At 54.2% G+C, this 22,437-nt stretch overlaps 10 protein-coding genes across 10 annotated transcripts; 5 read left to right on the forward strand and 5 right to left on the reverse strand.

The window, feature by feature from the left end:
* Nucleotides 1-2,199: 2,199 nt before the first annotated feature.
* On the forward strand, nucleotides 2,200-2,777 carry ColSpa_05555 (uncharacterized protein; the record flags this gene model as incomplete). Its single annotated transcript, XM_049271767.1, has 2 exons — nucleotides 2,200-2,315; nucleotides 2,501-2,777. The coding sequence occupies 2 exons, from the start codon at nucleotides 2,200-2,202 to the stop codon at nucleotides 2,775-2,777; spliced, it is 393 nt and encodes a 130-aa protein (XP_049127724.1).
* A 492-nt stretch (nucleotides 2,778-3,269) lies between these two features.
* Nucleotides 3,270-6,347, reverse strand: ColSpa_05556 (E3 ubiquitin-protein ligase RNF216; the record flags this gene model as incomplete). The annotated part of the gene is made up of 4 exons (XM_049271768.1): nucleotides 3,270-4,915; nucleotides 4,994-5,396; nucleotides 5,478-5,922; nucleotides 6,043-6,347. The coding sequence occupies 4 exons, from the start codon at nucleotides 6,345-6,347 to the stop codon at nucleotides 3,270-3,272; spliced, it is 2,799 nt and encodes a 932-aa protein (XP_049127725.1).
* Nucleotides 6,348-8,536: 2,189 nt separating this feature from the next.
* ColSpa_05557 (DNA repair protein rhp42) lies at nucleotides 8,537-11,761 on the reverse strand (the record flags this gene model as incomplete). Its single annotated transcript, XM_049271769.1, has 1 exon — nucleotides 8,537-11,761. One exon carries the CDS (start codon nucleotides 11,759-11,761, stop codon nucleotides 8,537-8,539), a length of 3,225 nt encoding a protein of 1,074 aa, XP_049127726.1.
* Nucleotides 11,762-12,480: 719 nt separating this feature from the next.
* ColSpa_05558 (AN1-type zinc finger protein 1) lies at nucleotides 12,481-13,416 on the forward strand (the record flags this gene model as incomplete). Its single annotated transcript, XM_049271770.1, has 1 exon — nucleotides 12,481-13,416. One exon carries the CDS (start codon nucleotides 12,481-12,483, stop codon nucleotides 13,414-13,416), a length of 936 nt encoding a protein of 311 aa, XP_049127727.1.
* A 190-nt stretch (nucleotides 13,417-13,606) lies between these two features.
* Nucleotides 13,607-14,526, reverse strand: ColSpa_05559 (mitochondrial fission process protein 1; the record flags this gene model as incomplete). The annotated part of the gene is made up of 2 exons (XM_049271771.1): nucleotides 13,607-14,291; nucleotides 14,345-14,526. The coding sequence occupies 2 exons, from the start codon at nucleotides 14,524-14,526 to the stop codon at nucleotides 13,607-13,609; spliced, it is 867 nt and encodes a 288-aa protein (XP_049127728.1).
* A 467-nt stretch (nucleotides 14,527-14,993) lies between these two features.
* On the forward strand, nucleotides 14,994-15,375 carry ColSpa_05560 (ATP synthase subunit K, mitochondrial; the record flags this gene model as incomplete). Its single annotated transcript, XM_049271772.1, has 3 exons — nucleotides 14,994-15,041; nucleotides 15,128-15,252; nucleotides 15,330-15,375. The coding sequence occupies 3 exons, from the start codon at nucleotides 14,994-14,996 to the stop codon at nucleotides 15,373-15,375; spliced, it is 219 nt and encodes a 72-aa protein (XP_049127729.1).
* Nucleotides 15,376-17,503: 2,128 nt separating this feature from the next.
* Nucleotides 17,504-18,157, forward strand: ColSpa_05561 (uncharacterized protein; the record flags this gene model as incomplete). Its single annotated transcript, XM_049271773.1, has 2 exons — nucleotides 17,504-17,853; nucleotides 17,968-18,157. 2 exons carry the CDS (start codon nucleotides 17,504-17,506, stop codon nucleotides 18,155-18,157), a joined length of 540 nt encoding a protein of 179 aa, XP_049127730.1.
* A 521-nt stretch (nucleotides 18,158-18,678) lies between these two features.
* ColSpa_05562 (uncharacterized protein) lies at nucleotides 18,679-19,482 on the reverse strand (the record flags this gene model as incomplete). Its single annotated transcript, XM_049271774.1, has 1 exon — nucleotides 18,679-19,482. The coding sequence occupies one exon, from the start codon at nucleotides 19,480-19,482 to the stop codon at nucleotides 18,679-18,681; it is 804 nt and encodes a 267-aa protein (XP_049127731.1).
* Nucleotides 19,483-19,665: 183 nt separating this feature from the next.
* On the reverse strand, nucleotides 19,666-20,079 carry ColSpa_05563 (uncharacterized protein; the record flags this gene model as incomplete). The annotated part of the gene is made up of 1 exon (XM_049271775.1): nucleotides 19,666-20,079. The coding sequence occupies one exon, from the start codon at nucleotides 20,077-20,079 to the stop codon at nucleotides 19,666-19,668; it is 414 nt and encodes a 137-aa protein (XP_049127732.1).
* A 727-nt stretch (nucleotides 20,080-20,806) lies between these two features.
* ColSpa_05564 (thymocyte nuclear protein 1) lies at nucleotides 20,807-21,842 on the forward strand (the record flags this gene model as incomplete). The annotated part of the gene is made up of 2 exons (XM_049271776.1): nucleotides 20,807-20,928; nucleotides 20,987-21,842. 2 exons carry the CDS (start codon nucleotides 20,807-20,809, stop codon nucleotides 21,840-21,842), a joined length of 978 nt encoding a protein of 325 aa, XP_049127733.1.
* Between the last annotated feature and the right edge of the window lie 595 nt (nucleotides 21,843-22,437).

The raw sequence follows: 22,437 nt of genomic DNA on the forward strand, positions 1-22,437 counted from the left end.
TGTTTGTCGAGCGCGTCGGGCGCAAGTCGGTCTCCCCAAGTTGAGGTCGAATGGCGGTCGAGATGATTCGAGGCCGGCAGCGGCAGCGGCAGCGGCGATCGATCGCGATGCGACGAAACAAGACGGGAGAGCAGTTCCAAGGCCAAGAAAGAAGATGATTAGGGGCGAGAGAGAAAGAAAGAAAAGAGCGTGAGGAAAAAAGTAGGCAGATTGCCAGGCTAGCTAGCGCGACCACGGATGGGACAGATGAAGATTGCAAGCCAGCAACTATCGTGTATCTATGTCGGTGTCGGTGTGAGTTGGCTGGCGTTGAACTCGGCCGGGGTCGATTCGAGTGTCCGTGGGTTATGGCAGTAAGCAGGTAGAGAGCGGCAACAGCGACAGCAACAGCGCGACAGCAGAGCAGAGCAGCGCAGCGCAACGCAACAGCGGCAAGCAGTGAGTGACTGAGTGCGAGTACCCAGTGGGTGTGGTGGGTACAGTATGGAGGGGGCTGGCTAGCTGGGGTCTGGCTGGGCTGGGCTGGGCTGCAGTCGCAGTTGCAGTGTCTGTGGCCCGTGGGTCCGCTGTGTTATTGTTTGTTGTTTGTTGCAATTGAGAGGTGAGGCCCAATCTAGTGTAAGGTTGTTAAGGCAAAGGAGTCCTGGTAAGGTGCCTGTGCCTACCTTGGTAAGGTGCGACGGTCGGTCAGCCAGGCAGGGAGAGAGGGAGCAACCAAAAAAAAAAACCAGAAAAAAAAAGGGTACACCACAATTAACCGTATCCGTAGAGATCCCTGAGGTTTAATTTACCTTTGTTGTTGAACCCTTTGTTGATCTCGGTGCAGGCCCCGACGACGCAGTGGAACATGAATCGGTCTCTTTATTTCTCTCGCCTGCCTGATTGCTGCTCTTCACCGACACTCCCGTACAGGATTGGGTGAACAAAGAGAATGAAAAGATCGAGAGTGATGGGGAAGTGGCAGGAGAATGACGACAACCCATTGCCTTGCAAGACAAGGGGAGGGATTAAGCGACGAACGCCTCGAAACCGGGACGTGGACCTGGGCTAGACCTTTTTGACTCCTCGACGAAGAGATAACGCACAACAACACAGCAGGAGGAGCAGGGCAACGATGTAGAGAGGCGGGGGAAAAGTCGTGGGCTGGGGAAAAAAATTTACTTGGAATAAGAAACAAGCGAGTGGATGAGCATGTAATGCCCCCGTACCTACTCGAGCAACCATACCATCAACCGTGAATCATGTGCGATGCCGCCCGCCTTCGGGTCGTTGGTGAAACCGACGGTTGATCTTTCTCACACACACACACACTACTATCTCTCTCTCTCTCTGTTTATCTCTCCATCTGCCAGGAGAGAGTTTTCACCAGATGCCGCTCTGACTGGGTGATGCCGGCGTGGTGCAGATGCAGGGCGAAGTGTAGTGCAGATTGAATGGATGCGCCCGGGTTGCCGGTCTGCAGCATCTCGTCGTCCCTCCTAATCTACACGTGTACTCTGTCTGAGGGCTGGGTAAAACCTCGTCGTCCTCTGGTCTCACCTTGCGTGCTGCTGGCGTGCGGTGCGTCAGCGCTCCGTCGCGTTGCTACACAGTACAGTGGTGGCGTCCACCCTCACCGATACGATACCCGAAAGTTGCGAGTGAGGTCAACATAAACAGATGCAACCGCGACCCGCTTTATCGCCCCGGGACGCGTCCACTCCCAACTTCCTTCCCTACGGCCAGCAACCAGCCGCACTAAAACAAGATACACCAGAGCTCGGATCCTTTTTTTGTCCAATCATAGGCCCTCTGTCCCACCAGACCCCTGTCGCGCGAATGGAGAGCTCGGCTCGGCCAATAGAAACCCCCCAAAATTCGATCCGATTTTTTTTTTGGCCGAGCAAGGCAACGCAGCTAGGAACCCCTCCTTTCCCGCCCACGCCCGCTCCTGCATCCCAAATCTTCAAGGCCCGTGCCTCACACGGCGGCGCCCTTGTTCCCTCCCCCCCGCACCAATTCGACCGTGTCTGATTCGACTTCCATTATTTCCTTGTTCTCCAAAACCTAAAATCCGTTGACGTTTGCCCATCTCCAGTACACGTGCGCTTCTCGACTATCGAAAGCCACCATCAGCCGACCTTTTTTGGCTATCAAAAATCACGGCCAAACCCCAAACCATAGTGTCCAATAGCCTCGACATAGCCAACCCGCCCGGCCATGTCCGCCCAAGACGCCGGCATCCCCTTGACCCATGCCCCGGACTCGCGCGGGTACAAGCTCATGGAGCTTCCCCCCGAGCTCGAGGCCATGCTGGCTGCCGAAGATGCTCCGGTGTAAGTCACTCGCTCACTCACTTCCCTCCCTCCCGTCCTGTGCAAACCCCCCCGGTCTGTCAGTCCACATCGCCCCTCGCCCTTAATCACGATACCTGATCTTACTTGGCCGCGTCCTCTCTCCTTCCCCTTGTCGTTCATCGTCTTGGACCGCCAGAGGGTGCTCACATACTCACACATCACAGCGTCACACTTACCTCCACCCCCACAACAGCCCTTCTCAAGGCCGAAGACAGGACCTACAAGCTCCTCCAGAAGAACACCTCCAACTCGCTCATCCTCCTTGCCCCTCACGCCTCTACGCCACCCGGCTCAGACACCCCCGCCGTCGGTCTCGGCGCCATCGCCACAGTCCACGAGACCATTGAGCTCGTCGCCCAGACAGAGCCGCAGACCATATCCAACCTCAAGAACACGGGCAGCAAGGGCAAGTGGCACGAGAAGTTCGGCCGGGGACGCTAGACCGGACACGCTCGCTCATTGATGGATGGATGCCTGACGACCGTTTGTATTTTGTGCCATGATTACAATTACCCTACACCAAGGGGCCACAAGAGAGGCCCCCCTATCATGACAACCCAAATTAAGATACCCTGCCTTCCCCAAGACTAACCGCCCTTGCGGTACCTTGCCCCGCGTGCGTCAATGACAACCTGGTAGAGAAAAAGGACCCTGACGCCATGCCATGCTCGATGCTACGCTGTGAACGCTGCTAAGAAATGAATTCGAAACCCCCAAAAGCCACTTCCTTGTTGGAAAACTCGGTGCTTTTACCCATGTGCCGCCTCCCAAATCGAGGCAACCTTCGCTCGCAAATATGCTTGCTTGCTTCCAAGATATTGATTCAATGATGTGGGCCTCGCGGCAGTGCCTCTGCCGTGTACTGCCAGGCGTCTCGGGTATCGTGTCGATGAAAAGAACGCAAAATGAAGCAAAAGGGGAATGGAAAGGTGGTTACTCCAACTCCAGAGGCTCGTCCTTGGTTCTTCCGGCGGCTGCCGCTCTTTGTCGCGCTCTTCGTCGCAGAGCAGTCATCCGGACCAACGGTTCTTGAGGGGCCCTTTCCTGTTGGGCGGGTGGCATCAGCCAGTTTGGACGATCCGGAGCTGGCGGCTGCACCAGCAGGTTGGGGTTGACGTTGTTGATCTGGAGCGGGGCATGTTCCATAGGTACCATTCCTCGAATGCCTTGCTCTCTGACGCCCATAGCACCGACGTCTCCTCCGGCGAACTCGGCTTGTATAGCACGACGGTGTTCCTCGCGCTTAGGAACCACCATGCTCCGTCTCCATTGAGTGTACAAATCGTGGTCGCCAGGCAGTTCAACGCCGGCGGGTTGAAGTTGGGCTTGCTGGGCTTGGTCGTGTACTGGCTGAACTCCCAAGGCCAGCAGTATTCGCTCTCGCTCTTGCTGCTCTAGGTGTTCTAGCTCTGCTTCTCGCTCTGCTTCTTGCTGTGCCTGCTGCTGAGCTTGCTGAGTTTGCTCCTTTGCTACAGGATTACGAGCTCGCTGCGCGTCCTGCTTATCGGGATTCAGGGCGGCAGCGCTTAGAGATTGAGCCTCAAGCCTAGGCGCTTGTTGCTCTTCCATATTCCTACCATGTTGCTGCGCCTGTCGGACTGTTTGCATCTGCTCTGGCTGTCGATCATTTTGATGTATTGGCAGGGGTTTCGGAGGCTGCCGTGCGCTCTTGTTGCGACGCTTCTGCCTTTTCAGTCTCCTCGGCGCCGGTGCAGGCTCAGGTCCGGCCCCATGGCCTGGTCCAGCCGGTGCTCCCAGTCCCATTAGATAGGGCTGGTTCATGTTCGCCAGCCAGATGGGATCGGGCTCACCTTGCCAGTTCACAGCATCCCGCATAGGTTGAAGCCGTTGCGAGTGTCCAGGCGCTGGTGGTTGCGGCTGTTGAGGTTGGGGCTGGTATTGTGGAACAGGGAAATGATGCTGTACGTCTGCCATCACGGGAGGTGGTTGGAAACCTCCGTAGGCGTAATTAGGGTCTTCAGGTGGCCATGCCGGAAACCCATTCAGGTTCTCGACGTGCATGGGGACCGGATAATACTGCGGTAACAGAGGATGAATCTGAGCACCATCCTGTTGGCGTCCCGGGGGGATGTAGTATGGATGACCTTGAAACTCTCCAATATTTCCCTGTGGGATTTGATGACCAAAAGCATTGCGTGCAACGACTGGCTGGCTAGCAGCTCGTGGCTGAGCTGCTGGCACAAGAGGAGCTTGGACAAGCCTCGGTGGCATCTGTCGTCCGCGCTGGCGGCCTGCCGGTCTGGGGTCTGGGACTGGGTTGTTGGGTTGGCTAGGCTTGTTTCCTGGCATGTCGAACCTGAGTAGGTCTTTGTCCACCAGACGATTGCTCTCCAAGACCTTCTGGCGAGCCTTTTCTTCTGCAGCCTGCACTTCAGCGTTATGGCGTGCATCCACGTTGTCAAAGAGAGGACAGTTGCCCTGCTTTCCGCCTCTGTTCACATCGTTGAAGTGACTGTAGTCGCACGATTTGGAGCAGACATAGCACTGAATGTTCCTACAGTTGGCAGCGGTGCAGGTCATCTTGTTGCATCCCATTTCTTTGATGAAAGGCGTGTTGCCTAGTTAGGGTACGCCACGTTAGTAACACGTAGCAAGAACAGCTATAGTGATGAGGTGGGTTACAAATCACAACTTACATTTGTTGCACTTGCGAATCAGTGCTGCAGACATAGCTTCCTCGATTTCATGCCGAGCTCCAATACCATTGTCGCGTGCGACCTCCTCGCACGTCTTTGGGATATGCGTTTCTTCCTTGCAGAGGCGACAGCTGACCTTTTGGCAATCTGGGTTGTCACACCGGAACTCTCGGTTAGTCTCGACCGGCGGGTACTCAGCAGCGTAGGGGCAAAAGGGGCATCTCTCCAGGTTCTCGATGCCTGCCATTCGGAGGACAGCCTCGTTCTCGATGCGATCCAAGGCGGCTACAAGCTGATCGGTGAGGAATATCCGACGCTGGCTGTGGGAAAAGCTAGCCTTGCATTGATCCATTGACATGCAGACCAGCTCATACTTTGATTGACCAACGGCATTCTCAGCATTCTGACGTGCACAATTCATGCAAAAGAACTCGGTGACGTTAGCGGTACGCACTGTGGCATGTCAAGGAGCAAGGGTACTCACATGAAAAATCTCTGGGCCCTCGCAGCTGACCATGCGGTTCAGAGCGAACTCGTCGAAACAACACCCACATTCTACGACAGTACCATTCGCCTTAGCTGAATCAAAGTTGTGAAGTTCCCTGGCGGCCTGCATTGTTTCATTGATGCGCTTGAGCTGCAACTTCCGAGCAGCCCGCAGTTCCTGCAGAGCTCTTTTTTCGTTTGGGTTGTCCGTGATTTCGATGGTGCTGTCCAGTCGATTCTCCATATACTCGGGGTCCATTGGCGTTCGGGCCTTTTTGAGCGAGAAGCCGTCCGGAATGTTCTCATGCGAACCATTTTGCAGGTTCACAACAGCTATATCAATAGCAATGTGTGCTGTCAGCAACTGGTTGCTCTTGCTGGCAAAGACTTTGAGAATGCCACTCATAGTGGCACGTGGAAATTCTTGCTTCAGCACTTTTTTCCTGGTTTTGATGTTAGTCTTGCCTACCATTGCTTGTTGAGATATTTGACGCCACCGAGCTTCATACGGCCATGTATGTCCAAAGTCCGGGATGGCCGAGAATGAAGAATGGGGGACTTACGCCATGGCTATATACTGTGGGTTCGACTCCTTTACCCGGTTAGGGTGGTCGTAAGTACGACGAATGTTGGCCTCTTCATCTGGATCCTCTGACCCCTCCCGCTTTCGCTTGAGATTCTTGAAGTAAGATCTCTTCGGGTATGGTTGGCCTTTCTCGGTGAGGCTCAGGATGTCGTCGATTGCCTGGTCCGCATTGTACTGAAACTTTGCCGCCGTCTCTTCAAGGAAATCAGGGCAAATTTCCGGGAATACGCTGAGAACTGTGGCCGCACAAGCGCTCTTGGTCTCATCGGCGAACTCTGCCATTTCTGTGGCGGAGCTCATCGGTGGACAGCTGTTTTTCACAAAGCCATTGATTGCGGTCGCAATACGCTTTAGTAGCCTCGTTGGATGCTTATTACCTATCTGTGCCCTGTGATGCACTGGCAGAGGAGGCTGCGGCGGTGGCGGAGAAGCTAGACAATCTATGTGCTGTGCTCAGTTAGCTGGCTGTCCGTCTCGGCGCCATTTCTTCAACCAAGTCCACATGGCGAGTACACCGGAATAAAGGTGAACAGTAAAGCGATTGCAAACTTATTACCGTGAAGTGCATATGAAGAGAGTATGGAGCAGGATTGTGCGGTCATGGATGCATGACATCGAAAAGGAAGGCAACTCAAGTTACCCGTATGGGTCTTTGGTGCTGGCGAACCATGCACAGAGAGAGCCGCGTCCAACAGACTTCTGCTAAGGCGTCGTCTCACTTCAGCTCATGCTTTATGGCGCCTCAATGGGCACGCTCGCATATTAAACGCGGCGAGAGCATGTTCAGCCCGGCGAAGAGATATGAGCCACTTCATGGAGAGAAAGGTTCAATATGAATCGAGAAAAGAGTCAAGGTTAAACACGCCAAACAAAGTGGCGCAGAGTGATGGAGAGAATGAGAGATGGCCAAGACAAGAAAAGGGTATAGCATACCTGTTGAGCCTAGCTGCGAGAAACCGTCGTCTCTTGTCTCTTTGGGTAAGAGATACGTCTGCGGGCCGCAGTCAAGATTCGTCCCGATGCGTAACGAACGAAACGATGAGATGAGGTCGGATCGTGGCCTGTAGACAGGACGACAATAAAGAGGCGCAAGTCAGACGAACGAAGGGATCGCAGTCGAGGATCGAATGACTCGAAGTTGAAGAATAGTAGGAAATACTCCTGGGTGTTGAGAGGGGTTCGTGTTTGCACACGCAGATCGTGAAGGTGCTGTTTTGTGAAGGCGGCCAAACGGGAGGAGGTGAAGACAAGGCACCGGACGGAAGTGGGTCCTAAACCGACGGCAGGTATGACCGTGGAAGGTAGTGCCGTGCCTGGCTCCTTCCCAAAAGCCCTTAGGACTTAAGGCAGCCTTTTTCCTCTTCCCTTCGCCGCAGGTTCTCGAACAGCACCTTCGTCGTCCAACGTCCAATCTGAGCCAGCAAACGGAATACGCCGTGGACGTTGAATGCTAGGGCGGCCCCCAAACGGCCCTCCTCCCAACCGACCGTTCACTACCCTTCCTTCGAAGATCGCCGGAATGCCTGGGCCGGCTTGGTTTGTGGGTGGCTTGTCTACCCCTCGCTCATGTACCTCTGCGCCGTCTCGACTTTCCTGGACTTACCTTGTGGTTCCTCGAATAAAACAGCCTTTCGACGCATACTTGAGGGTCGCAACCAAGCGTAGCGACCCAAACTGCACGCTCCGTCTCTTGTCAGTCGAACAAGCCCTATATGAAGTGACGTTGGAAATGCGCGGCCCTGAGTCAAGGGGGGTGGATGGGAGAATGGATCGGTGGATCGTCAGACGGCCCGGGAACTTGGTTGCAAACCCCGGGCTCCTTAGCGCAAATCGGCCTACAAGGAAGGCCCCTGCGACGGGTTGAATGTGAGGTTTGCACGAGCGATCCAATCGGAATCATCACCTTGCACAGTCTTCACTAACATGGTTGTCACTCATTATGAGTCTACGAGCTTCGAACCATCACTATTATTTCACAACTGAGCCGTGCTCTTTTCAACATGACGGACTGGCCGGGAGTTGACTTCATCTCATTCAGGCTCTAAATCTTGAGCAGCCCTTGGTAGCAGCCGATGCTTATCTCATGGCATTGCACAGCACTTGGTATGACCACGACGCGGTCACTGCCGTTTTCATTGGATGGCATGTCCAATTCTGTTTATGGTCAGGTGCTCTAAAGCCAGTACACTAATTGTCGTAATATCAACCCCCCTCCACCTCGAGCCAACGCATCCAGACAGGTTGGTCGAAGAAAGGACGGTCGTCCATTGGTGGCAACGGCTGATACTACTTTGTTGCATGCATCTCTCGACAAATGAGGATGGTAGCACTTATAGGCCGCAGCCAAATAAATCGCTGCATCTCAATCCACAACTGCCTGTCTTTTTGAATATTCCTATTCCCGGCGTACAGTGTAGAAGATTGTACCGCCACCTGCCGCCTCGCATGTAATGCACCTGGCCACAGCTGCATTACTCGGCATTGTCGTCTGAGGCCACGAAATCGCCATCGTCCTCGTCCTCGTCCTCACTATCGGAGATGGGTCTTTGCCTGCGCCTCGTTGATCGTCTCATCGCCTTTTTCTTCGCATTCGGTTTGGCCTTCACCGGCGCAGGAAGAGGGTCCGGATCTGGCGAAAGTTCCTCAGCGCCAGCCGTGCCATCCGCATCTTCCGTCATGTCCGGCTTCTCGTCGCGGCCGTGGTCCACGACCAAAGCACCGTCCATGTCCTGGTCTTCGTCACCATCGTCAACCACTGGGAAGAAACCAGACGTGAACCGTTGAGGCTGCTCGACCTCTTCTTCCTCGTGACCTTCCGGAAAGAAACCGCCAGCCATCTCCTCGTCCCTCATGCGCATAGTTTCTACGTCTATCCGGCTCGGCTCTTCTTCTTCCTCTTCTCGGTAGGTGTCCTTGGCAGCTTTAGCTGCTCCTTTTTGGAAAACCGGCACGCTGTCATCGACATGTCCGTAATCCTGGCGAATTCGCTCGACGATTCTGAGGCCCTTTAAGAACTTGCTCCATACCCTCAGCGCCTCCTTGCGTCTCTTCTCGTCCTCCTTTCGTGCCCGTTCTACTTCGTCCTTACGAATTTCTTCCATCACCTGGTCATGGTATTCTTCGGCGATGACAACACCTTGAATGACGGGCACAGCCATCCGGTTTCCGAATTCGAAATCCACGACGGCTTCGGCGTAGTCGATCTTGAGCCTTTTGCAGACCTTGACAGCCCCTCGGAATGGGACATGAGCGGCACCTGTGACCATATCAGCAAAGCAGTCCAATTGGCAAAATTCATACAAGTCATTACCCTGAGGACACATGTGTTCGGCGAAGAGATCAATATTACTAGTCGTGTCAGTGAAGTGGCCAACGAGCGTGAAGGGGAAAGCGTACCCGTATTCGTTCTTGGGGATGACACCGTCCTTGATAGGAGGCGGGATGATCCACTCTGTTTGGTCAAAACTGTACAACCCCTGAAGAACCTTTTCGCCGCTGATGGCCTCGGCTTCTGCGATCTCGCGGCGTCGGTTGGTCGTTGCCGCGCGATAGGGCACCCGCTTGAGCGGCTGCTCGCCAGGCTTGGGTGCTCTTCCCTGTTTGTGCCATGTCTCCGCACTCTTGACATTGACGACGTGTTGTCTCGAATAGACTGGCTCCTCGGAGACCTCCCCGCCCTTCCCTTTATTTTTGAAAGTCTTGACAGGCACAGCCGACGGCAAAAGAGCCTCTTCTCGTTTGAGGTGACGCTCGAGACAGAACTCCTTTGACTGTTTGTAGTACGCCAGAGTCTCACTGCCCTCCTTCACCTCCTTCTTCTCTGGTTGAGCCGGGGTCAGATCAGTCGAATCCTCAATTTCGTCCTCTTCTGTAAGCGGATGTTTTTGACCGCCCCGCGCGAAGCCTTTCATGGCCAATTTGAACCAGTCGAACTGATCATAACGCTTCACCTTTCCGTGGCGGTTGTAGATCGGAATCTTCTCTGGTGGCATCCTTGAGCCTTTCGTTCGGCCCGGCCAAAGTTGCTTTTTGAGATAACGGACCGTTACGTCCTTGGCTGTACCATCCGGGGAAAAGCCAACAACATACGCCATGACCTGCTTTGCCTTGTCTGCCTTTCCTCCGCGCGGCTCTAACGATTCAATCAGGTCTCGGTTGGTGCCAATGACATTCTTGACAATCGGGTCAACCGGCAGGTACTTCTTCGTTATTGGTGACAGAACTTCCGTCCAATAATGAGGGAACTCCAAGCCCTTGTCGAACTTTTTGGACGCCGCTGCAGACTTCCGCGGTGTCACTTCTAATTCTATAATCGATTCGTCGTCGCTATCCGGGTGCTCCAAGCCGAGTTCATCATCCGAGTCATCTATCTCAATGACGGCATTCTTCTGGCTTGCGCGCCTCGTACTGGCGTTTCGTGATGATGTTGTGCTTTTGGGTGTTTGTTTAACGCTCTTCTTCGCCGGGGTATTCTTTGCCGCTTTCTTCGTCTTTCCGCTGGCCTTCCCATTCTCGCTCATTACGTCACTGCTGTTGGTAACGGAAAGCACACTCTTCTCCTTCTCAGGGTCTGCCTCCTCCAACTTCGTCCATCCGAAGCCTAAAGGCTGCAGATTGGCGACCATCCGGGCCTCAAGTCCCAGAGCTCTCATCAGGGCTGTGAAGAGCTGCGACCCTGTATCTCGGCTTCCTGTACACTCCTGGGCGCATTTCCGGAAACCCTCGAGTCCGTTGATTCGTTCTCCGAAGCGCTCCTGGTCATGATCCTCGGTCTCCCAGGCCTTTCGTAATCTGCCGAGTCGTTCAGGTGGCATGTAACCCCACTTCCGAATGCCTGGCGCTGTGACGCGAAAGCGTTGCCTCCACCACGCCACGAGAGACTTCATGAGTCTGAACAGTGGATCGCCGTGGCTCATATCGACAGCCCCTGCTTCCAACCTCTCGGCGGCAGGACCCCAATCCCGAGAGTTCTCTTCCTCCTCCTCGACTTTCTTCCCCTTACCCTTGCCTCTGGTCTTTTTGGGTGGCCTGGCTGGTTTCTTTGGAGGTTCCTTTGGCTTCGTGTCGAGTCCGCTGGCTCTCCTCCACCTCTCCACTTCTTCCCAAAGGCGTGGTGGAACATGAGACAACATGATGGCCTGGACTTCAAGATCGCTAACCCACGAGTTTCGAAGTGCGTTGTGCCAGAGAAGATACTGGACGTGAATACAATGCGTCACATTGCGGATCTTCTTTTCGCGCTTCGTCGGTCCCTTTTTGTCGCCATAGGGGTCGGTCATTGCAGTTCCAAGCCCGGCATCGAGGGTAAGCTGCAGTTCTTGAGAAGTTGTCGCCGCCTTTGCCAAGGTGGTTCGTGGGGCAGGAACATCCTCAAACTCGATGTCGTCGTTATCATCATCTTCGGATGGCTCCTCGGCCTTTTGTCCGTTTGCGACAGGGACATCCTCGAAATCGCCGTCGGATAAGTCGCTTAATGCACTGGTGTCATCGCTGTCGCTCAGAACATCAATAGCGGAGCGGCCGACCTTGGAGGAGTCGGGCGTGCTAGTAGCATCCAGATCATCGTACAGAGTCGGCTTCCTGCGAGCAGATGGCGCTGCGAGCTTTGGTTGACCCTTGGCTACCTGTTGGCGTTTGGGGCTGGATTTGACTGGCGACTCCTCGCGCAACCGCTTGCGCGGTACGTGTGGAGGCATTTTGTAGATTTGTGTCAAGATAGAAAACTGCCCATCGTCCGAGGATGAGAGCTTCCCAAGGTTTGCAGGGCAAATGCGACCAAACCGTTAATTAGCAACGTCATTGATTCGCGAGAAACGCGCAGGTACCTACGCGACCCACTCTAGGGGTCCGGGGGCCCGCTGGATCGGGTCCGATTGAATTCTGGGTCCCTTTTCGGGGTTCGCTTGGATCGCCCCTCCCTTAGCTGCGGTGCCGTTACATACTTGCATGTGTCTCTAAGAGCTGGCTCGGATGATGACCAATACCGATAACGAAGTTGGAGGAAACAGAATCGCAAACATCAAGTTGATGACTACTACTTGCATTTGCAACGTGGGAACCCGGACGCCAGAATCCTTGTTTTCCCACCGGCTCCAGGTCCCTGCGGTTGCCGCTGCTATGGATCAGGCGCCTTTCAGGCTGCCGGTGGCCACGCACGCGCTGTACTTGGCGCCTGGGCTCAGTGGCTGCCCCGCTGGTAGCGGGTGACCAACTCGCCGAAACCCGCCAACTGGTCTCTTCCAGACCTTTCTGCTGCCATTTCTCAGCAACATCGCCATTGCCATCGTCGCCTCCCTTTCAGCCTCGTGCCACTCGTTGCGCCCCGGCCGAGGTCTACGCAAGCACCCTCTGTACACCGGAAACCACCTCGAATCATCTCAAATAAATATACTGGAAAGCCAACCACGTCATCACAATGGCGTCCTCTTCCAACTCCGACGAGACGAGCTACGTCAAGATGGACGAAACCAAAGACGGCTTCGATGCGCAACTGGTCGGCAAGCACTGCGAGTACGACTACTGCAACCAACTCGACTTTCTACCATTCTTCTGCCAGAGCTGCAAAAAGACTTTCTGCCTTGATCACCGATCCGAGACTTCCCACAAGTGCACCGACGCCGGTGCCTGGGCCGAACGACGACGCCAGGCAGAGCTTGCGAAGCCCGCCTACGGCCAGGGCCGCCAACTGCGCGACCACGTCTCCCAAAAGCCCTGCGCCTCGCCAACCTGCAAGACCACCATTGGCACCTCGCTGGTTCCCGGCGTACATTGCCCAGGCTGCAATCGCGACTACTGTCTCAAACACCGGCTGAAAGAGGACCATAACTGCAAGAACCTCGTCCCGCTTGGTGCCCGTCCTGGGTCGCAGATCGACGTCGCGGCGCGGACCAGGAGCGCGTTCGATAAGCTGAAGGCCTGGGGAACGGCCAAGAAGGAGCAGGCCGGCAGGGCGCTCCCGAAACCGAAACCTACATCTGCGTCTGCGCGACTGATAGCGGTGAACAACCTCAAGAAGACGGCCAAGGGCGACAATAAACTGCCGCAGGAGAAGAGAGTCTACCTCTACGTCGAGGCCGAGGCGGAGACTGCAAAGGCCAAGTTTCCCAAGGGCGAATTCTTCTTCTCCAAGGATTGGGTGGTTGGGAGAGTGCTCGACGAGGCAGCAAAGCGGTTACAGGTGGAGAACCTCAACAACCGATCTTCGGATGAGCGGGACAAGCTGCGGGTGTTCCATGTGGAGGGAGGGAGGTTACTGGAATTCAACGAGAAGGTTGGAGCATCGCTGGTCAGCGGCAACACAGTTGTCCTCCTTCGCGGTGTTGGGCCCCCGCCGGATTTGATGGAGGTTTAACGAAGATGATGATGATTTGATGAATATGTTCATAGTGGCATTTTCCGTATATACCCTCAATTACGCTCCACGCGCCTACTTAGGCTGCCTCGTTTGCTTCCCTAGTATCCCCCTCCATGAGTTGGATATTTTGCCATGCGCCAAGTCCAATAGAGTTGTGATCCAAATCATACTACAAATGCCAAAAAACCTACAATTCCTTTTCCTTCGGCCTCTTTGCCAGGAGGTTCTCGCGACCAGTGACCGGGGCATCCCCGACAAACTCCTTGCCTCCGTAGGACTCGAACCCCTTGTGGAAAATCCATTCCACCGCATTCTCAACCGGCTCGTCGAAGAGAGTCGGTAAGAAGGGTACAACGGCTAGACCAAGGCCGATCGGTCCCCAGGTCCTGATCTTCGTGTTCTTGGCATTCTTCAGCGCTCTGCCCGAGTACCTCACCACGCTGTGGATTGTGAAGGCCGGAAGACCCATACTAGCAATGCTCTGGAAGATGCCTCGCTGGAGCATGACAACTCTGTAGTCATCCAGAGGCGCAACCTTGCCAGCGGGGACGACCTCGCTGGGTGTGGTTGCGTCCGACACGGCATCCGGCAGTCCCGTAATCTTCGCTTGACGCGCTGTAAGCTGAAGGTGCGGGTTGAGAATGCGCTGGTTCGACCAGTATGCCTTGTAGCCTTCGTAGCTGACATCGCCGAGGATGTACAGCCATGAGATTCCATACGCCGAACGGACGAGGGCCGGATGTGCGACGGGCCGGAAGGATTCACCAATGTCAGAGGTGTACGCTACATATCTATGAGCGCTCATCAAGATTGTGCGGATGCGTGTGGCGTAGGCGGCATAACGGAGGTTGGACTCGGTAGACTCGGGCGCGCTATATCCAGTCAACTCGGCACTCAAAGTCCTGTTACTACGGTCGGCACTCACTACCCGTCCACCAGCTCGTCGAAGAAGTTGTCGTCCCGGTCCGACTTGTCGACTATATTCTGCAGCGCCTTCGGCAGCTTCTCACGTGCCGGGAGCTTTTCCGGGTCGAAGGTCTTGGCGCCATCCTCCTTTGGCGACTCTTTCGGTTGTTCCGATGTTTTGTCTTGACTTCTCCCCCACATGTTGGATTGGTGTTGATATACTTCGTCTGAATGCGACACGGCTCAAGGTAGGAGGTGTTGACAGCTTTATGTGTGCATGGATGGCGGCGGTGCTGGAGGAGGGGAGCCTAGGGGAAGGCGCCCTGCGCGCCGGAAACGCCCGCGGCATGAATCTCCTGACTACCTTTGTGACGTCGGCTTTGCGTGGTTGAGAATGGTGCAGGGTAGCTTGAGCCACAGCTAGATGATTGGAAATCCCGATTGTGGCGCAGTCGCGGAGGATGTCGGTGGCCCAAATTCCCCGCTCTCCGACCCTGACAGAGGCCGTCCCGGTTTGCCTGACAAACCAGGCATTCGCATCCAGCTTCCGAACGAATTTCGAGCTCCGAGTATCGACACCCTCGACGAATCTCATCCAACTCCAATTGCCTCCACCCCATCGAACCAATTCACCTCCGAAGGCTCGCAAACCCCCTAATACCGCCAAAATGGTTCAGATGTACACTATCGCCGGCCGCCAGATCGGCTCTCACTACGTATGTCGCTCCCCCAAGCCCGCCTCTGCTCCCTGCAGCCCCCAACCCGGCACCCGAGCATCACAAGGCTAACCTCTTCCGCGCAGCTGGCCATGGGCGTCCTCGCGACCCTCTTCGGCGGCGCTTTCTACGGCACCAGCGGCAGCAAGCCCAAGGCCACCGCTACTCCCCCCATCAACGCTTCCAGCTCTGACGAGGCCGACTTCATCAAGTGCGTCATTTTGCCCGGCAACAGGAGACTACCCGTTGTCGTCGCGATACCTATTTTTGCTGACAACGAGACAACAGGAAGTTTTTGGACAGCGCGGACAAGGACGAGAAGGCGAAACACTAGACGGGCGATTATCGGGCGAGTCAATGGTCCATTGCGACCTAGTGTATTCATAGAGGGCTTGGTTGATGGAAATGAAGGCATTTTCTGACCAACGAAATACGACGACGAAACGTTCCGCGAGGGTGACTCGAAGTCGAAATCAAAAACGATATCTCCAAATCTGTTCCAGCCATCGCATGGTGTGGATGCAGCAGGGTGAACGAAGATGAAGGATGGATCAGGAAATCATTTCCAACTTGCCTTTCAATTCCCAAAACGCTTCCGCGTCCACGCCACCCCTGTTTGACTCCAGCAACCGCACGATCATCTCCGTTCTATCGACAAGTGGTTGATACCACAAACGTTGTTAAAGGCAGCCTTGCAGTGTCTGTGAGCTAGTGGCCCCAAAGACAGCTCTGTTTCCGTCCTGGCTCCGATCGTCTGCGTAATGGAGTTGCTAGGCCCTCAGGTTTAACATAAACATGGCCACGCAGTGTTTGTTGCGTGACGCTGATGGGTGCTGCACCTGTTCTCAACTCCAATTCCTCGAGGCGTCGGTATCGTGGTGATTTGCCTTACTAGATGATGTTCTCGTAAGCCCATCTTTTGCGCTTGATTTTGCGATGACCCGGTGATGCTTGATTTGACAGAAGAACATGGTGGTCAACGTTTTTTACATTAGGCACTTCTTGATTTCAAGGGCGGTGATAAACGTGAGCCTAGACTAGAAGACGCAAACTCTGGCTGCGTTGTTGATCTGGACCACCAGCCCTCGGCCGGTTACTCCTTAGACAAGACATTTATGGTCAGCCTTGCCATTCGACCTGCCAAACTTGTTGTCCAAGAGAGCAGCAGCATCAGTAACCTGCCGTCAAATACAGAGTCAAACGGAAGCCTACGCATGACTTCTGTGATGCAAATACGAATCGCTTCCTCACCGGACTCAGGGTCGGGCATCCAACGGTGGGGATAGAGTTCGACATGCGTCTTGAAATGGCCTGGGCAACACCAAATTTAATTCTCCATTCGCATCAGTGACAAGAACGACAGTCACCCTAATTCGAAATGAGAGGACTAAGTGAGTGTCAACCCTGCTGTTGGTGACTGCATGGCTTATAAGGGTTACAAGGGCTACGTTGATGCTATGAGTGATTGGTTATTGGTGAGCTGTTCACGACTCAAATCAGGGTCCAGGTGATCCTTCCTTCGTGAAACCATTGGAAGCCGGTATGGGGGCGGTGAGCCCGGCCGCATCGGCCCCAGTCAAGTCGGCGTTCATTCGGAGCGGAGTTAGCAAAGTGATCACAGCGCACCTTGACCTTCGGAGCACTAATAAATGTTCGGATGGCAATTCAATTTGGAAACCAAGGTGACAGAAATGAATCTCTCGAGAAGGAAAGGGGCTCGCTGGAAAATGAAGGAGTTTTGGCAGTCATCATCTTCCGATTCCATAAAAGGGTCTAAGTGCATTCATTATTCGCCTGTGCAGAGTAAAACCAAACATCCCCTGAACACCAACATTTTAGTAAACATGCGCAATAAGCCATCTTCATCAACGCAATGGCAACACTCAAGGAGACAGGTATCAAGTCTATCACGACACCAGTAGAGGTGAGTTAATGCCCGTTTGTTAGAATAAATGCTCACTGGCATCCACTCTGTCTCGATCTAGGCACTGACCAAACACAGATAAGAGATCGCCGTAGCCAAACACCTCCGCCTCAGCGCAACTTAGGGAAGGTGAGCACATGTTGTCTCCCCAACTTTGCTCTGGTACTCAGCAAGTAACTACTAGCCGAGTCTCTCGATCCTTCAATACGACCCCGCTCTCGAGTTCATCATTGGCCCAAGTCCGACTCATGCCCTCGTTCTCTCCTCCACAGAAGCTTCCGCCAACCCATTCTTCCATCGCGGATGCATCTATGTTCCCTCCCGCAACGAGTTATGGACCACTTCCGCACCCCTTGCAACGTCTGATCCAACAAGTCCGCCCGCAATTCTCATGTCAAAGGTCGTCGTCACACACAACTCCACCAATGACACCCTAACAGCTGAATGGGCCAAGTTACGCCCTCCACCAACAATGCCAATGCCCGCAAGCGGATGCGCTGTAGGTGAGGACAGGATGGTCTGGTGCTCGCAAGGGACCATGGCGCCCGGGACGGGAGGCGTCTTCTTCATGCCCGCCGGCAGACCGCCCCAGGTTGTGGCTTCTACGTACTACGGCCGGGACTTCAACTCGCCCCACAGCGCTGCAGTCTCGCCTCGAGACGACGGGATTTGGTTCACAGATCCATGTTGTGGACATGAGCAGGACTTCAGAAGCCCGCCGCAGCTTCCGCCGCAGATTTATCGATGTGATGCGAAGACTGGGGAGGTGAGGGCCATGGCGGATGGGTTCGTCCGCCCCACGGGAATTGCGATTGACGAAGACTCCTCGACGCTCTATGTTGCGGACGCTGGGGGTGTTCGAGTTGATGGCAATCTCGACCTGATCCAGTGAGTTTGAGCATGCCGCCTCGAAGTTGTTCGCCTAGCTAATTTCTCAAGACCGCGGAGTATTTACGCTTTTGACATTGTGAAGCGAGGTGATGCCCTTTTTCTAGTGAACAGGCGGATGTTCGCACTCGCTGGGCGAGGTGCTCCTATGCACCTCATGTGTGAGAACGGTAACGTATGGGCTGCCTGCGGCGATGGCATTGAGATATGGAACAGCGGTGGCTCATTGCTCGGTGTGATCCAGGTGCCAGGTAAGTATCTCGCCTCCGGCCCGGAAGCTAAGCCCAAGTACATTGTCCATTGAGCTAACTTTGGTTGGTTGTTAGGCGGCGTTCTAAGTTTCTGTCGCGGGCCTGAGGATACTGTCTATCTCTGCGCCGAACAGAGGTTATGGAGACTTCAGCTTTCAGGAAGTCGACCGGATCATTCGGTAGCCAGCCCAGAATTGTTTTGAGAATGCTCGTGGTTCCGTTACAAGTCTTTAAAGAATCAAGTTTTTAAATAAAAAAACTCATGTACAGCAAGATCGTGATCATCAAAGGGTACTTGATAGTAATATTCTGATTTGCAAAGCGTTGCTGAGTGCTATAATGTGGTTGATTGATAGCTGTGCCATTAGATTGTGTTTCTCCAACCCTGAGATTTGGTCAAAGGTACCGCCTTGCTAAACTCCGTTAATTATTTACTCAACAGGCTAAAAAGCTAGTAGAACATTCTAGGATTGCAGCTAGAAATTACGTTGGCAACGAATGATTGCATGATTCAGAGGAATATGATACTGCTTATTCAACAGCCAGAGTGTTTCAATCAACTGTTTGGCCGAACCTATCTGTCGAGACGTCTACACACACCAAACTCCTGCAACATATCTCCCACCACAACCATACCCCCGATTGCGGGCGTGAAACAGACTGCAGCACCAAGGACCACGTATACATAAAACGAGGTCTCGATGATGCGAAAGTATTTTGCTACCAGCCAGTCTATCGCACGCTGCATGAAACTTGCGTTTTCAAGGGCATACGCTATTGCGTCGTTGGCGCGGATTTTGTACACGCCGTGGATCTCAGAGGGAAACACCGTAAGCATCCTGATAAGGGGACCCATGAATATGCCGAAAACCAGCCACAAGAGGATCCAAACTCTCTGGTAGATAGTGCTGTGTCCCGGGTTGAATCCGGTCAGAGCGGCGACGAGGATTGCTGGAAACAACAAGAGGACTGTTGTGACGGCGAAATATGAGGTGTGGGCTGCTTGAGAGGGCCAGAATGTTCTAAGTGGCTCCTTGATGCTGTCAAGGTCGACAGTGGCGACCATGCCACAAAACCTGCCACCTTGCCTTCTTGCCTTGTCGAGGTCTGGCGTGTGGACAAGGTAGATACAGTTGTACTCTGGAGTCACAAGCAGAGCTATCAGGTTGACCAGAGACATGAAGGCATACGGTGCCACGGTCGCGCCGAAGGCGGCATATCCGTACCTGTCAAGCTGGTCGCCTTGGGTCCGATAGACCGTGGTAACACCCCATGCGGCCTGCCCTAGAGCAAACAGTGCCTTGGGAATATTGTAAGTGCTCCCAAGTTGGATGTTGGACCGGTCTAGGTAGCTGGCCCCTGAACCCGGCGGTGGCATCAACGGCGTGCCTACAGGCACCTCAACCAAGATGAATCCCTTTGGCAGTACACAAGTCCCATGGATAGTCCGGGACGAGTGAACCCAACGTCCGGCACCGCGAAACCGAGACCGATACCATGAGGGCGTGGGAGTATCGTACCTAGCATAACCAAAGTTAGACCAAAGAAGATTTGAAAACGTTTATGCTTTGCGCGTATCAATCCACACTGACCAGCTTCTCGGCCTCTGAAAGTTCATCCTCCTCAAGGACGCCTCGATCCAAGATACCTTGGACCTCTCAGTCTCGTCGACGACCATGCATAGCGCGCCGGCCCTCATGGCTCGGCTGAGTTCGTCGCGTCTGACGGTCCCGGCGTGGGCGAGAAGCCAGCGGGCGGCTCGCAGGGAGCCTGTGCTTGGAAGGAAAAGAGCTGTGATAACAGTGAAGCAGGTCTCGAGGACCGACTCGCCAGGCCGGCTGGGAAGAGTGAGGGCGTGGACAAAGTAGTTTGTTGCGTAGAACATGACAAAGTCGGTCCAGATCGGAGGTGTGCAGATGAGTCTTGGGTCACCGTGGTTAACGGTTCCCGGAGGGACGGAGATGGTGACGTTCATCTTTGATATGTGTTGTGTTACCGTGCAGTACCATCTCATCAAACGATAAATGGGGGTTTCTTGTTGAGAAGCCTCGGAAATAGTCCGTAGGATGTCGCCAGGACTTTGATGTAATTCATACAGAGGCAGTGAGGTTTAGGAACGTTCAACCTTCATAGAGGGAGCGTCTACAGTCCTAAAGTCGGTATCTCAGCTGTCCTGAACGGCACAATTTTTTCAAAATATCTTCAACTGAGTTGAGATCCCTAGCTCTGTGGATCTGAGCCGTAGAGATGTTCTGTGAGTCTGTACCTCCGGGCAAAAGCCGGTAAAGAGAGAGATGAAGAACGCATCATCGCGGAATAAATTTGATTGATGGGAATGAGGCATCCCATCGGTCTTAGCACATGCGATTTCAGGGGCGAAATTGAAAGATCCGACGAGTTGAGCCTCTCGACATGCCTTGAAACGAAGCTCAGCTCGAAGTGGTTGGCCTGTGTGGTCTTATTCGTTGGAAGTTCAGCAGAGATGGAACAAGCTCCGAGGCGCATAGAGTCGGCGTCCGGCCAGACCCTTGTCGAACCTTATCTTATCGGCAAATTCGGTCTTAGTCAGCAACGCACGCACTTTAATGGGACGCGTCTAGACGCGTCTTCCGCGGGGCATCCGCTTCGAGGAGACATTTCCGTCTTGAGAAGATATTCACAGAGACACAACAATGGCACCCGCAGCAGTCGAACCCGCCAACATGTCTACTCCTAAGAACCCCACGCAGCAGAACGGCTCTTACTCGGCAAGGCGCCATGAGGAGTACCAATACCTCGACCTCGTTCGTGAGATCCTTGACGAGGGCGAGCACCGGCCGGACAGGTATGCAAGAAAACATGGAGCATCTGAACCGGAGCCGTCGAACTGACAAGGAAACCAGAACCGGCACCGGAACATACTCCATCTTCGCTCCGACGCCTCTCAAATTCTCCCTTAACAAGGACGGCGAGCCACTGCTGCCCCTCCTTACCACGAAGCGCGTCTTCCTCCGTGCTGTCATCGCTGAGCTGCTGTGGTTCGTCGAGGGCAACACATCCTCCCTTGCACTGAGCGAGGCGGGCGTCAAGATATGGGACGGAAACGGCTCGCGGGAGTTTCTCGACAGCGTTGGCCTCTCCCACCGCGAAGTCGGCGACCTCGGCCCCGTGTACGGGTTTCAATGGCGACACTTTGGCGCCGAGTATGTCGACGCCAAGACGGATTACACGGGCCAGGGCGTTGATCAGCTCGCCGAGGTCATTCACAAGCTCAAGACGAATCCGTACGACCGCCGCATCCTCCTCAGCGCGTGGAACCCCGCGGACCTGAAGAAGATGGCCCTCCCGCCATGCCACATGTTTGCGCAGTTCTACGTCTCGTACCCTCGAGCCCGTGGCGCACCCGCTGACGGAGAGAAGCCCAAGGGCCACCTGCACTGCCAGCTGTACCAGCGGTCATGCGACATGGGCCTTGGCGTCCCCTTCAACATCGCGAGCTATGCGCTGTTGACGCATATGATTGCCCGCGCATGCGACCTCGTCCCTGGCAGCCTGACGCATGTCATGGGCGATGCGCACGTCTATGCCGACCACGTTGATGCGCTCAAGGTGCAGTTGGAGCGTGAGCCTAGGGATTTCCCGTTGTTGGAGATCAACAACAGGGAGGCAGGGTGCAGCATTGACGGATGGAAGGTGGAAGATTTTGTGGTCAAGGGATACGACCCGCATAAGACGATTGCCATGAAGATGTCTGTGTGAGAGAAAAAAAGGCCCATGCGCCTGGGGTGGAAACCGGATGGTCTTCTGGTCTGATTTTACTGTGTTGTTGCTAGGCATTGGGAGTTGGGATTCGGATTTGCATTAATGAAGCGCCATACATATTTGCTTGATGGCATGAATATGAAAAGAGGCAGCATTGGGATAGTGACGACTAGGCGTCGCTAGATAGATGTGCGAATGTCGACATTGACCCATTGACTCTTATTTCCCTGTTTTGCCCAGTTGTCCTATTATCACATGTTTGTAAAAGAGTGTTACCACAAGTCGAGATGCTGTACATGATTAGAAATGGCTTTGTTCGGGTCCCCCCAATGCCACCACGACTTACTTCGTTTACTGGCATTAAACAGAATACATGTTCCGATTCGATTACAAAACCGATATGAAACTTATCCGTATTTGCCAATCGTGACTTGATGCAACCCACGCCAATGGGGCGGACAGAAGCTTGGGCCAGACAGGAAAAGGGCTCGGGCGCGCACCCGGAAAGAAAGGTAAAGCATCCAATCGCAGCCCATTGGATGCATAAACAGGCAACATGCAACCCCCATTGAACCATGTGCTGCACAGTGTC

The sequence above is a fragment of the Colletotrichum spaethianum genome (genome assembly GCF_022836535.1).
Source record: "Colletotrichum spaethianum MAFF 239500 DNA, contig12, whole genome shotgun sequence".
In the NCBI taxonomy this organism is placed as follows: domain Eukaryota; kingdom Fungi; phylum Ascomycota; class Sordariomycetes; order Glomerellales; family Glomerellaceae; genus Colletotrichum; species Colletotrichum spaethianum.